The sequence below is a fragment of the Canis lupus genome, chromosome 5, assembly GCF_011100685.1.
Source record: "Canis lupus familiaris isolate Mischka breed German Shepherd chromosome 5, alternate assembly UU_Cfam_GSD_1.0, whole genome shotgun sequence".
In the NCBI taxonomy this organism is placed as follows: Eukaryota; Metazoa; Chordata; class Mammalia; order Carnivora; family Canidae; genus Canis; species Canis lupus.
The window spans coordinates 41,739,166-41,752,877 of record NC_049226.1 but is presented as its reverse complement, the minus strand read 5'-3'; the positions used below and the strand labels follow the sequence as shown (position 1 = coordinate 41,752,877).

The 13,712-nt window shown below is 51.2% G+C and overlaps 2 protein-coding genes across 12 annotated transcripts in view; one reads left to right on the top strand and one right to left on the bottom strand.

Moving 5' to 3' along the window:
• TOM1L2 (target of myb1 like 2 membrane trafficking protein) overlaps window positions 1-4,421 on the bottom strand; it is a 119,044-nt gene extending 114,623 nt beyond the window's left edge. For 5 of the 6 annotated variants that reach the window (XM_038537104.1, XM_038537105.1, XM_038537106.1 and 2 more), the window contains exon 1: window positions 4,272-4,421. In XM_038537104.1, the coding sequence (XP_038393032.1) occupies window positions 4,272-4,323 (52 nt within the window). In that variant the 5' untranslated portion in view covers window positions 4,324-4,421. The remainder of the gene's footprint in view (window positions 1-4,271) is intronic. The other variant, XM_038537107.1, reaches the window with a different exon arrangement.
• Window positions 4,422-4,829: 408 nt separating this feature from the next.
• Window positions 4,830-13,712, top strand: part of DRC3 (dynein regulatory complex subunit 3) — a 34,832-nt gene continuing 25,949 nt past the window's right edge. For 2 of the 6 annotated variants that reach the window (XM_038537103.1, XM_038537099.1), the window contains exons 1-4: window positions 4,833-4,987; window positions 5,626-5,737; window positions 8,735-8,899; window positions 12,787-12,903. In XM_038537103.1, the coding sequence (XP_038393031.1) occupies window positions 8,740-8,899; window positions 12,787-12,903 (277 nt within the window). In that variant the 5' untranslated portion in view covers window positions 4,833-4,987; window positions 5,626-5,737; window positions 8,735-8,739. Of the gene's footprint in view, window positions 4,988-5,625; window positions 5,738-6,693; window positions 6,830-8,734; window positions 8,900-12,786; window positions 12,904-13,712 lie in introns of those variants that run through there. The other 4 variants (XR_005359591.1, XM_038537100.1, XM_038537102.1 and 1 more) reach the window with 4 other exon arrangements.

Genomic DNA, 13,712 nt, shown 5'->3' with positions numbered 1-13,712 from the left:
CTTAATAATTTTAAGCTCTTTTCAGTTGTCTTCCTGTGTATTGCACAGGGCTGTAAACACACAATAAAATGACCAAGGCAAAAGGGCCTGGCAAATGGTCAAGTGCAAGGGCAATCTGAGGGATAACTGATTATTCTGGCAACAGTCGGGCTGCAGAACACCTAGCATTCCCACAGCACTGGGAAGCAGTTTATATCTAACACGATCCAATCCACAAGCACAAAGTCTGCAACAGAGTATCTGCTTCTTAGCCTTTATAAAAGCTGAACCATGCAGAGAAGAGATGGTCCTCCCTGCACCCACCTCACCCCCCACAGTATTCCCATCAGAATTAACTAGCTACTGGCTAAAATTTTGAAATGAGTCCACACTTCACTCTTGGAAAGAAGGATAATCTGAAAACGTTTTCCAGCCAATACAAGGAACTGTCACCACTTGCAGAGCACCCTGGACCTCACTTGGGGGAACTCCTGACATTCCAACCCCCCGTGGTCACAGACAGGTTAGATGAAGACAGTAACCTTCTGAAATTTTTTTCAGAAGAGAAAACCCAGAAATAAAAATACAGACTTTTTCTTCTTCCACACTTCTTAGCCTCTCATCCTACTGCTCATTCTGCTCTAAATCATGCATTCTACTCGGGAACCACCTTTCAAAAGGACAGTGAGGATGGATACAAGAATACACAGCTAACTACATCAGACCATGGGCTTGGCTGCGTGTTCAACCAAATAGCCCAGGTTACAATGTCCTCGTGAGGCCCCAAGCATGAGAGAGAATAGTAATTACCCTACCCCTTTCCAACCTGCGCCCAGCAGAATGGCTCCCACAAAGCAGGTGAGCAGAAGAGCCATTCTGCCAAGAACCAGAGACGGGAAAACACACCATCAACTTCACAAGCGCATCCATGCAGCAGGTTTCAAGAAGCATGCCAGGACACTTCAGACACTCAAAGAGATGCAGAAATATGCCAGGAAAGAGATGAGAACTCCAGGTCTACACACTGACACCAGGCTCAACAAAGCGGTCTGGGAAAATGGAATAAGGAAAATCCTTAAAGAAAATGTAATGAAAATGAAGATCCACCACACAAGCTCTGTATGATCGTTACTTTGGGACCTGACACCACTTTAAAAAATCTACAGACAGTTAATGTGGATGAGAACCAACCAGACTGTCAAATAAAGATCTAAAACCACACACACACACACACACACAAATAATAAATAATAACCAAGCCTTGAGACTACAACCCTCATTTTTTTGCAGCTCTAGCACACCTTTGGTGAGCAGGGTACCCCTACAGAAGACTCCTGAGAGCACCTTTTAAGTATGTGTACCCCAGAGCCTGGTACCCACAGACACTCAAAACGTTGGGGGGATTGTTTAACTGCAAGCCCCATGCAGCTGTTGAGAGGTGTTATTTAACGAGTGGGTAAAATAAGGAGCAGAGAAACTAAAAGTTGGAGTCAGCTGAAGAATGTCATCTTTGATATCACATCCCCCTCCCCAAGAATAGGGCTTTATCCTGGGCCCACACCCAACCTGCCACTGTTCCCCAGTCACCTTTTCCACTCAGACTGGTGAACACAGATGTGCCCACGCCACCCTCCCTACCTCATGTACCTGTCCCCAGGCATGGGGCAACCTCTTCTCTGCCTGTGAATTCCCAGCCACCCTCGTGAGCAGCCCTTGGACTCCAGAAAGCCACTTCCATCTCCCCAGCTCTTCTGAATTCTTCTGGACTAAGTTCATTGACAATCCCCACTACTCAACTGAGCACTTAACTATGGAGTGGCCTTCGGTTAGTGATTATTCCAAGCATCTCTGCTCTCTCGACACCATAAATCCCTTGAGGACCAGGGCAGCTATGAAATGCCCACTCTCCCTTTTACCAGCTGAGCAGTGGCTTCACTCCTCTGAGGCTCAGTTTCCCCATCTCTAAAATGGGAAGGACAACAAAACTTACTCCACAGAGCAGCTGTAAGAAGCACGTAACATAGAACTGCTTTGTGCAAGCTATAGCTGCTGCTTCTACTCATCAGCCTTGTTGTTTTATTTCTGTATCCCTTCCGTCCTGTCAACCACCTGGCAAGACTTTTAAAAGAATAGTAACAATACTAAATGCCACGAAAATCACTTTTACACTTTGTCACGACAGTACAGAATATACAGAACCTCCTTCTATATAGAACCTCCTTCTATCCTCTAATCATTCATCTGAACTGTGATGTCCGCTGGGTCTTGCCTGTTGACCAATTGTCAATAAGGAGGCTTCATTCTCTTCATGGTCAATGTCTTGTCTAAGGGATGATAAATGCTGGGGGCTGTTCCTTCACAGGTCACAGATGGGCCAGCTGCCCCACGTATCCTTTCCAGACAGCACACTCAACCCTAACTTAACTATTCTGTTAACAATGACAGCTACAATTTAGTGAGCCCCTACTATGTCCCAGGCAACCATCATCCCACTTAATCTGTACTCCTCTGTGAGTATGAATCAATCTCTCCCTCTCAGCAAACTAAAGTTCAGAAGGGTCACACAATTTTCTAGGGTCACACGGCCCAAAAATGGGTAAGGCAAAACTCAACTCAGGCCTCCCTGACAGAAGCATCATGCTCTTTCTACTCACTACATACCCCTATGTCCTTAATATTTGTGTATTTTTAAATGTTCTTAACTTCTACCCCTCACCAGCTCCCCTGGCATTTCCTATTGTAAAGGAGACAGAAAAGAAAATAAATCCCCCAAGTTTACCAGCTCCTTCCAATAACCGTTTGGGATTCAATACTCAACTGAGAAATGAGGTTTTGGGAAAGAAAGAGCGCCTGAGGAAAGGACACGAGGAAGAAAATATAGATACACATGATAGTTCATAAAGGTGGGAAGACGTTCACCCAGGGCCCAGTGTCCATCATCTCTTATCAAAGACCTTACACCACAAAGAAAAGAAAGGCTCCCAAATGCCATTTAGCCAACAGGAGAGGCCTCAATCACTTCCCAGACCCCACTACAAGCTGACAAGTAAGCGGGAAAGTCGTAAGTAAAGCCGGATGTAAACAAATCACTGCTGCCTAAACCAGCCAAGCCCAGAAGGACACCAAAGGTCTTCAGTCATAAAAAGACGTTTTACCAGTCCTTCAACCAACCAGGAGGAGCCCAGTTTTAAAAGAAACCAATCAACATTCTTGGGTAATTACTTGGAGAAAGATCCTATCTTGGATGAAAAGACAAGCTGCTTTTTTTTTAGTAAAGAAATCCCACACAGCAGGGCCATTCTGGTGTTCATTCACCTAGCCTTGGGATTTCCTTACCCAGGATACCCGACATCTCTGGTGCTCTTTTCCAGGTGCCCAGAGCCCCCATATAGGATTAACAGACACTACGGACTGAGTACCCCTCTCTCTTTACACTGTCACTGAAAGACTTCAGCTTTGGGCATATTTAATATAAGAGAGCAGGAGCCAATGTGCGGAAACTATTATCAGATCTATCAAAACTTTAGAACTTGAAGGGACCTACCACACTTCACCTCCACACACACACAGGTCATTTGACAGACAGGGAAAACATCAAACCGGAAAGAGCAGTGACTTGCACAAGGTCATACAGGGAGAGTCACTGGCGAAGCCCCTACTGGATCCCCGGCTTCCTGATTCCCAGTCCAGGGCTCTTATCGTTAAAACACACAGCCTCCCTTCTCTCCCCGAGGCAGTGCAGGGATGCCGTCCCCCTGCCAAAATAATCACCCTCGGGGAACCCTTCCCCCCATCCCAGTCCCTCCTACAGCCTCGCTGAGCTGCAGCTCTAATTAGCAAGTCTCTGAGCAGGGAGTATTCTCTGGGAGGGTGCCCGGTCTGAGGGCTGCTGGTACTGAGGAGACGGACAAGGATGGAGGGAGAAGGGTGCGGGAGCCCTGGGTCCTGGCGGCAGTGGCTGCGAGACCGTCAGCCTGGACGCGGACGCACTCGGTGGCATCCCCAGCAGGCGAGGAGGCAAGCCGACCCCAGCAGCCCGCACCCCCTCTCTGAGCCGGGAGAGGCTGGGCCCGAATCCGGGAGGGCCGCACGGAGCATCTCCGAGTCCACGCTGGCCTTTGGGGCGCCTCCCGCCAGGGTGACACAGGCGCCGCGAGCAGAGGCCCGACGGCAAGGATGCCCGGGCGGCCCGCGGGGTGGCACCGGTGCCCGGCAGAGGCCCGCGGTCCTCACCAGCCCCGTCAGCCGCCGCCGTCGCCCACCCAGATGGCCCACCCTTCGCGCGGCCTTACCGAGGCACTGCCCCACCGGGGTGCTGAACGGGTTCCCCAGGAGGAACTCCATCTTGAGCGGACAGCACGGCAGCGGCCCGGGCCCCCCTGTCAGCCGCCCGGGTCCCCGCTGTCCCCGGTCGCGCTCCCGACCTGACTGACACTTGCCCCCGCCCCACCCTCCGAACGCCGAACGCCCGGCCCCTGACCCCACCCCTTGTCGCGTCCCCATTGGGCAGCGTCTGTCTAGCCCTTCTCCGGATTGGCCCTTACGCCTCCCTTGCGAAGCCCCGCCTACCCCGCGGCAGACGATTGGGCGGAGCGGCGAGCTAGGTCACAGGAATCTCCATCAGGCGTAGCGGCGCCTCCAAAGGCCCGCCTCCGAACGAGAGTCTGAGTGTTGTGATTCATCTATATATTGGTCAATCTAGCGAATCCTTACATTACTGGCCAGGAGACGAGTCAATCACTCAAGTGGGGGCGGGGGAGAGGCGGGACTACTGATATCCCTGCCCATAGACAGTGCTGATTGGAGAAACGTTTGTTTTTTCTACTGCGGGTTGGTCGTAAGAGTATTTCCCCGCCCAAGAAATACTGTCACGTGACCGTCAACTTTCACCCAGGATGTCTACTCGACGACTTCCCCTTAGCAACCGACTGGCGGAGCTTGGTTCCCTTAGTAACCGGGCGAAGCGTCGGCTTGCGTGGAAGCAGTCGGGTGGCAGGCGCTTGAGACGGTGAGACCTTGGAGCGGAGGCTGCGGGAGGACTAGCAGGGGCGGACTTAGCTCTTTCCTCCGGCCTTTTTCTCTGGGAATCGACCCGGCCCTCCTCACCTGTAGATGAGCACACAGTTCTCTGCCAGCCGCTTCACGGCTGCGCCGGGACCCTGGGCTTTCGGGCTTTGGATGAGAAGGAAATAATAAGGACGCCCCCGGGCCTCCTGGCCTGGTCCCTTTTATCGAAACAGAGGTACCCGGTCCACTGATGAGCTCCTCACGTATTTAACCCTCAGATCCGACCTCTTGACTGTCATAAAATTGTTTCTGTTCTTTGTATTCTTCACCTGGTGCTCCATAAAGTATTTTGTTTTGGGATATAGCTACCCAAGTTTCATGCCTGTCTCTTCTCAGTAGCTCATTGTCCGACTTTGGACAATTTCCTTCCCCTCCCGGGCCTCAGTTTCTCTCTCTGGGAAATGGGGGAACTAGCACCCCTTTCTCCAGTGACTTCCAGAGCCGACATGGAATTAAGTAATGAAATTGTACTTAGTACCCAGCAAGCACTCAGTAAATCGTTGATTTTCTCTAAGTAATCCACTGCCAGCAGGGGCAATGTTTTTCTGATTCAATTGATCACAAGTTCTTGTTTCACAGGGCTGTCCTGGTTTTGTTTCTCGGTGAGGAGTCTGCTCTATTGGCAGTGGTGTAGAGCCCTCCACTGCTTTCCCCAACCGCTACCTCTGGGCTTCCCCAACACTGTTGTCAGGCAAGTCATCAGGAACCCAGGTTGGGTGGTAAATTATTGACAAAAAGTCCCTTAGTGGAGGAGCGGTGGGGCCTTGGCCCTGCCTGGGAATAGCTGTGAGAAACCTCGTGGGTTGTGATAATGAAAATCCACAGTGCCCTGCATACGGTTGTGTCATGGTTAAGAAAATGGGCTCTGGAATCACATCTCCCTGCTTCTGCCATATGCCGTATCGATGTATGAAATTGGTATCTTACTTAACCTTCCTAACCTCATCTGGAAACTGCCAATGATTAGTCCTACATATTAAAATCCTCGAGATCTCTCACAGCCACATCTTACCACTACCCTGCTCATGACTCTTGCTGTTCTCAGTACGACAGCCAGAGTGAGCCTCTTAAAAGTGAAAGCTGTTCACGTCACTGCCCTTATTAATTAAGCCCCAGGAGCTTCCCAGGAATCCGAAGGTGTTAAGATCCTGCAGGCCCCTCCAGCCGTGCTTCACTGCAGCCCAAATGGAACATGGCTCGTGCACTCCACCTCAGGGCCCTGGCTGTGCCCTTCACTCTTCCATCTTTCCTACTCACCCTTCAGATCTCAGCCCTGTCTCCCCTTGCCAGGCCAGGCACCCCTCACATATGATGTCCCAGTTCCCTACATCTACAAACTTGTCATGGTTTGTAATTAAATATTTGTACAATGATCTGATTCACGTCTGCAGAGGGGAGGAGGTCTGTTTTATTCCCGACACGTAGTAGCTATTCATTACACGTGTGTGGGCTGAATAAATGATCTTAAACAAATGTAGGAGGGAGGACTTATCCATTTTTACAGACAGTAAGTCAAGGGCTCAGAAAGGTGAGGTTCGTTGTCAGAGGATGCCCACCCAGGCTCCAAATCCTACCCTCGTGTGCTTAACAAAAAGCATGCCTAACGACTCTTCCACATTGAATAGTGATTGTGGGCTTGACAGAAGCAAGCCTGATCTGTCCCAGGTGCCAGGCCCCGATGAAGTGGGAGTGATGAGAAGTCAGTTACAGTTTTGAAATCGGAATTAAGAAGCATTTCCCAAAGCACCGCACTTTTCTTTGAGAAAGCACAAACACTTCGCAGGTAACATCTGCCAAATACCGCACGTTAAAATTTCCCCAAAGGCAAGTTGGTGTCAACCAACCTTGTCAGGTTATGGGAAATCTTAGAGAAAAAAGATTGTTTTAAAAGAGTGGGGAGATGGGGGGGAGGGGCGGCTGGAAACGTCTTTGGGAGTTGACTCATTCCCTCTAAGAAGTTGGAGCCAATGTTGAGACTGGAGAGGGTGGGAGGATGGAGGGCCCAGGTGAGAAGGGGCGTGGGGGGGAGCGCTTGGGGCCAGGAGCAGGGTCCAAGGAGGCTGTGTCTCCTCAGGGGCAGAAGGAAGAGACTCACAATAGTTAAACGCACAAGGCCATTAGATCACAGACAGCCCAGAAATGGAAGATGCAGGTTTATATAAGCTGCGTCCAAGTGGATGGCGGGCAAGGAGGGCAGTGGCAGCCTCTAAGACCAGGTGGCAGGATTGCCAGGCCACCCCAGTTTGCAGTGGACACCATCAACCCAACACCAGCTGTCCCTCCAGTGGTGTTCAGTGGGATAATTCAGGGACTCCCCAGCATCAGGGAAGAGGCCTGGGTGGGGGACCAGGAGGGCAAAGGTAGATGGTGAAGCCAGTGGGGGGAGGGGGAATGGTGGCAAGAAACAGGAGGAAAGAAGGAAGGGCTGAACCTGGGAGCTTCCAAAAGAGTGCGACTTCCTGCAGGGTCCAGCCCTTCTGGATGCTCTCACTCTTAGGCTGGTAATGATGAGAATGAGGTCAGGGGTGCTCAGGCTTCCCAGGGCTGTGGCTCTGTCCAGCCAGGAACAGCAGCCCAAGGTCAGCCTGTGGCTAACCAGCTCCACAGATCTCCCATTTGCCTGCAGAATCTCAGCCAGATCCCTTTGGCCCCTTAGCAGCAGAAACCTCCAGGGGTCAGTTTAAGTAAAATAGAGTTTAATGTGAGAAGCCAGGAAATGCTCACAGGGCCTGGAATTAGGGACATGAGGAGCAGGGAAAGCCAGCAAAGACCATGTCAGTCTGTTGGCCCTTTTGTCTTATTTCTGGATCACCTCAGTTCCCAACTCTTTCTCTTCTCTGTCCATCTGCCTCATCGCCTCTTGTTCTCTCTGCTCAGCCACATGTCTGGATAGCCAGTGACCCCCACAGTTCCTCCCTAGCACCCACAGCCAGCTCTGATGGGACCTCCAGCCTGCTGTCCCCAAGTCCACATTTCTCAGGGGGTGGGGAACAGGGATGGCAGTTTGGGCAAGTGTCCGCCAATATCCACTCACTGAGCAGCTTGTGGTGAGATTGTGGGAGTCTCCCAGAGAAGGGGAGCTGCAGGTTGCTACACCTGGCCGGAGCTGCCAAGGATCCTGGTGGGGTTGGTGGCAAGACATTGAATAAGGCTGGGTCAGGAAAGCCAGAGGCCAAAGATGACGAGGGCCACAAGGAGCACTGAGTTCCAGGGGATCCCTGGGTGGCTCAGCAGTTTCGCACCTGCCTTTGGCCCAGGGTGCGGTCCTGGAGTCCCGGGATCGAGTCCTGCATCGGGCTCCCGGCATGGAGCCTGCTTCTCCCTCCTCCTGTGTCTCTGCTTCTCTCTCTCTCTCTCTCTCTCTCTCTCTCTCTCTCATGAATAAATAAATAAATCTTAAAAAAAAAAAAAAAAAAGGAGCACTGAGTTCCAGGGGCCAAAGAGACCAGCGAGGACACGGGGGGTGGAGGGGTGCACCCCTGCAGATGGGTGCCAGGCAGCAGGACAAGGGTAGACTTGGTGCAAAAGTACTAGCCCCCAGGTGTAGTGCACCCAAGGAGTGGGAGGGGGCAGCTCCACAAATACCTTAAAGAGACCCCAGCCAGACTCTGTCCTCCGACTAAGGGAGAAGCAGAAGCAGACTGGGGAAGAGGAACATGGTGGGAATTTTTTTTTTTTTTTTTTTTAGGGAAAATGCACCGGCTGTACAACTCACTGGAGCCAAGGGTGATGGATGAGGACATGCTCAAGCTGGCTGTGGGAGAACAAGGCCCTCGGGAGGAGGCTGGGCAGCTGGCCAGGCAGGAGGGCATCCTCTTCAAGGATGTCCTGTCACTGCGGCTGGACTTCCAGAGTATGTATGTTGGGCTGGGATGGGGGCACCAAGCAGGACAGCAGCCCCACTCCTGGCCTCTCTGCCCCAGAACTCCACACAGGGCCCATGATCTCAGGACCAGCATCAGCATCTGGGCCTGCCTGGGTTAGAAGGCATAGGAAGGGGACACCTGGGTGGCTCAGTGTTTGAGTGTCTGCCTTCAGCTCAGGGCGTGATCCCAGGATCCTGGGATCAAGTCCCACATCGGGCTCCCCAAAGGGAGCCTGCTTCTCTCTATGTCTCTGCCTCTCTGTGTCTCTCACAAATAAATAAAATAAAAATATTTTTAAAAAAATAAAAGGTTTGGCACAGAGTGTTTTTATTTATTATTTTTATTTTATTTTTTAGAAGATTTTATTTATTCATGAGAGAGGCAGAGACACAGGTAGAGGAAGAAAGAGCCTCCCTGTGGGGAACTCAATGAGGGGCTCAATCCCAAGATGCTGGGTTCACGATCTGAACCAAAGGCAGACGCTCAACTACTGAGCCACTCAGGTGCCCTGCAAAGTGTTTTAAAGCTTAGTACTGCATATCATTAGCATTTGAATATCTACAACACACCTGATCCTGAATAATAGAAAAAGAGATACAGTTCCCCCCTCCAAATCTAAGTGAACCCAAAGGCCACACTGTTTCCATCAGACTCCATGTGGATTCCTTGGCATGGGGTCCCTGGCAGGTGGAACCCAGGAGGGTGGCCCCATGCAGCTCAGAAGAAGCCATGGGGAGGAGGAGGATAGGCACTGGGGCAGGAAGCAGGAGAGGTATGTCAGGAGCAGCAGGACAGCCTAGTGGGAAGATATGGCCCAGGACCAGGTAGGTCCTTAGTGCCGGGTGTCCCCATCTGTAAAATGGGAAGATTACAGTCCATGTCTCAAGTGTTGGTTGGAAGGAAAAAATGAGGCAACATGTGCGTAGTGCCTGGCTCATTCAAGAAGGCCAGTGAGTCAGAATGGAGGGGGTGCAAGAGGAAGCAAGAAGGGTGGGTAGGCCCCTGCAGAGTCACCTGGGCTGATGTGCAGTCCTGCTCTGTCCTGGGTTTCTACACTGGCCTGCTGGGTCTTCCCATAGACAAGGAGGAACAGCGGTCTGCATCAGACCATGGGGCATGGCAGTGGGCAAGGCAGAAATGGCCCTGGCCCAAGCCTCACAAAACCCACAGGCCTCCCCGGAGCACAGTCTCCATGGCCAAGCCGCCAGAGCAGGGAGGGACCCGCCAGAGCAGGGAGGGACCCGGGGCCTCAGCCACCTCAGTGGTGGGAGGGTTAAAGGAATTGCAGAATAGCTGTCACCAGCAGGGGCTTTCACCTCCTTTTGCTAAACCCCTCCCACCTCTAAGGTTCATTCCACCGGTTTTTATCAAATGCCTATTATATGCCAGGTGCTGTTCTAGGCACTAGTGAACGGAAAGGACAAAAAAACCCTGTCCTCCTGGAACTGATGTTCAGGTGATGGGAAAAATAAGGAAAATAATAGCATGTGCTGAAGGTGATATGTGCTGTGGAGGAAAATCAAGAAGATCAAAGGGGTGAGAGTGGGCTTCCATGTTTTATTGGGTGGTCAGAGGCCTCATCAAGAAAGTGACAAATGAGCAAAGACTAGAAGGAAGTGAGCGAAAGGGCCACGTGGAGATCTGGGGAGAGCATTCCAGGCAGAGGGAGCTGCCAGTGCCAAGGCCCTGAGGCAGACAGTCCTGTATGGAGACTGGTCAGAGAGGTGGTAGGGTCAGCTAGCATCAGCTGTGGGGCCAAGAGACAGTGTTTGGCTTTTATAGTGAGATGAGAACCTTTGGAGGGTACTGGGCAGAAGGACAGGATAGGATCTAGGTTTCCACAAGATCCCACTGGCTGTAGGAGGATAAGAGTGTGTGGCCCCAGGGCCAGAGCAGGGAGACTAGTGAGACAGTCACCACTGTGGTCCAGGCAGCAATGACAATGGGCTGAGACCATGTCTATGTTGAAGAATAAATGGACTCTCTGGGCAGTGCTGTCCTGCTGGTAACTCACTTACAGCTGTCAGATACATCCAGGTTTTTGTTGTGCTGTGTTGGCTTTTCCACTTGAACTGCTGATGCCTCAGGAAAAGCCAGCACATAGGTCTGCAAGGAAGAGCACCTAGAGTGAGGGAGCCACCCAAGTGAGTGGCATCTACAGGAAGTAAGCCATAGCCAAGAGCTGTCACTCTGAAACCAGGGCCAGAAAGCCTCCTGGAAAATCCAGACAGAGAAGGGAGCATAGGTGGAGACAGTAGCTGGTATCATTCCGGGAAATCTGGCCTCAGAGAGTTAGGAACAGACACCAGTCCCATGTGACCCTGGGAACCCAGCAGAGGCAGGACCCTGGGTCAGACTAATGCTGTCCACCATTCCAAGACCTGGACCTGGCTTGAGGAGGGTGGGGAGGAAGGGTGCCTGACCTCAACACCCCATTGCAAACCCTGCTCTTCTGAATGAATATTGAAACTACTGCCCCAAATGTGTGGTTATTAAGAGTATTTTTTTAAAGATTTTATTTATTTATTCATGAGAGACACAGAGACATAGGCAAAGGGAAAAGCAGGCTCCCTGTGGGGAGCCCAATGCAGGACTCGATCCTGGGACTCCAGGATCACAACCTGAGCCGAAGGCAGATGCTCAACCACTGAGCCACCCAGGCACCCCTGTTCCAGTTTTTTTAATAATGATATTCTAATTTTATGAGTTTTAGAAATCATTACAGAAGCAAATATAGAAAAAGGGGACATATAAACAACAGGGCTGTTACGGCTCCTAGAAAAAACTGGGGATAAATTTAGGCCTCTAAAATTTTACATACAGAGTGTATAGTTATTTATACTTAAGTATAGTTCAGAACTCCTCTGGCTGTCAGAAGCGGAAACCAAACTCAGCCTGGCAAAAGGAATGAGTTGGCTGTGTGCCTATGAAGGTGGCCTTTAGGGACCACAGATCAGGTGCTTCAGCGACACCAGGAACCTGCCTCTCTTTTGTTTTTTTTTTTTTTGTTTTTTTTTTAATTTTTACTTATTTATGATAGTCACACAGAGAGAGAGAGAGAGAGGCAGAGACACAGGCAGAGGGAGAAGCAGGCTCCATGCACCAGGAGCCCGATGTGGGATTTGATCCCGGGTCTCCAGGATCGCGCCCTGGGCCAAAGGCAGGCACCAAACCACAGAGCCACCCAGGGATCCCCTGCCTCTCTTTTGGATGGGTGATTTATCCCACTCCCCATATATGGACATTTCCCCCCCCCCCCCCATTTTTCTACCTGTCATGTGCCTATAGGTATTTCTTTGGGCAACATACACAAATGTGTCTTTACAGACTCTGAATAGAGAAATTTTTCAGAGTCAAAGGACATGGAAAGTAAATATTTCAGGAAAATTGGCCAAATTGCCCTCCCAAATGACTGACCTAATTGATTGACACTCACCAACAGCACACAAGGGGTGGGTGATACAGGTATGCACCCTGCAGACTTTATTGTATTTGTCACACTAGAAGGAAGGGCACTATCTGTGACCTGTGTCTGGAGGTGTTACAGTCTCCTGGGCAGCACCCAGGCTACACAGAAGCAGCAGGACTGATTCTCATGCCCTGACAGATCCAGTCCACCTTCATAAGGACCCTGTGACACCCGTCCCCCCATAGACCTGTAATGTCCTGCTGTGGTCCCAGCCAGCAGCCCTGATCTCTGTCCTCTGTGCATCAATAAAGAGACTCTTGGGCGTTTGGCCCACATCTCCAGGGCACGGTGGTAGAATTGTGGGGTCTTGTACATCGGCTGCCTGGATTCCCCAGTGCATTGGCATTAAACTCTACCCTAACCTGAGGCTGGAACCAGCCAAGGCACCTGCTCCAATTGTTTCAGACATCCTCCGCATAGACAGCCTCTGGGAGTTTGAGAACTTGACAAAGCTCCAGTTGGACAACAACATCATTGAGAAGATCGAGGGCCTGGAGCAACTTGTACACCTGGTCTGGCTGGGTAAGGGCCCTTCCTACATGTGTGTCCACCCTCATCCAAGGGGACACCTGACCAAGGTTAATTGTCTCACAGGCAATTTTCTGCTGCCGGCTCAGCATCAGCCAGGGTGCAGCAGAATGTCCAATTGACTGGAAAAAAGAAAGCCACTCTTTTTTAAAAGCCTGGGGCCTTTGCTGGGCAGAGCCAGCAAAGATGTGCTGGGACACATCACCAGGTGAGAACATTCTGACCCACCTGCCAAACCTCCCCAGCTGGGAGAGGGTCAGGGAAGCAGCCTTGGACTCCTTCTAGTTACTCTAGACTTAGATTGGCAGACAGCTGTAGGCCCTGCCAGCAGTGGGGGGTGGGGGGAGAGGGGGAGGGCAGAGCAAACCAGAAACAATCATCATAGCTACTAGTGAGCTTGGAGCACCTGCTAAGCATAGGCCTTTATGCTTTCCGTGTGAGGCCTGTTAATCCACACAGCATCTCCAGTGTAGGGATGAGCAGAGAGACCACAGTGAGTAATGGGAGCATCAGGCTCCCAGCTGAGCCCAGTCTCCTAGAGCTCTGGCCCACGGCTCTGGCCTCACAGGGTTCTGATGAACAGGAAGAGAGGGCTGGCCAGAGAGCTCTTTACACTGTTGTCTGATTTGGCCCTCAGAGCAATTCTTTTTTTTTTTTTAATTTTTATTTATTTATGATAGTCACAGAGAGAGAAAGAGAGAGGCAGAGACATAGGCAGAGGGAGAAGCAGGCTCCATGCACCGGAAGCCCGATGTGGGATTCGATCCCGGGTCTCCAGGATCGCGCCCTGGGCCAAAGGCAGG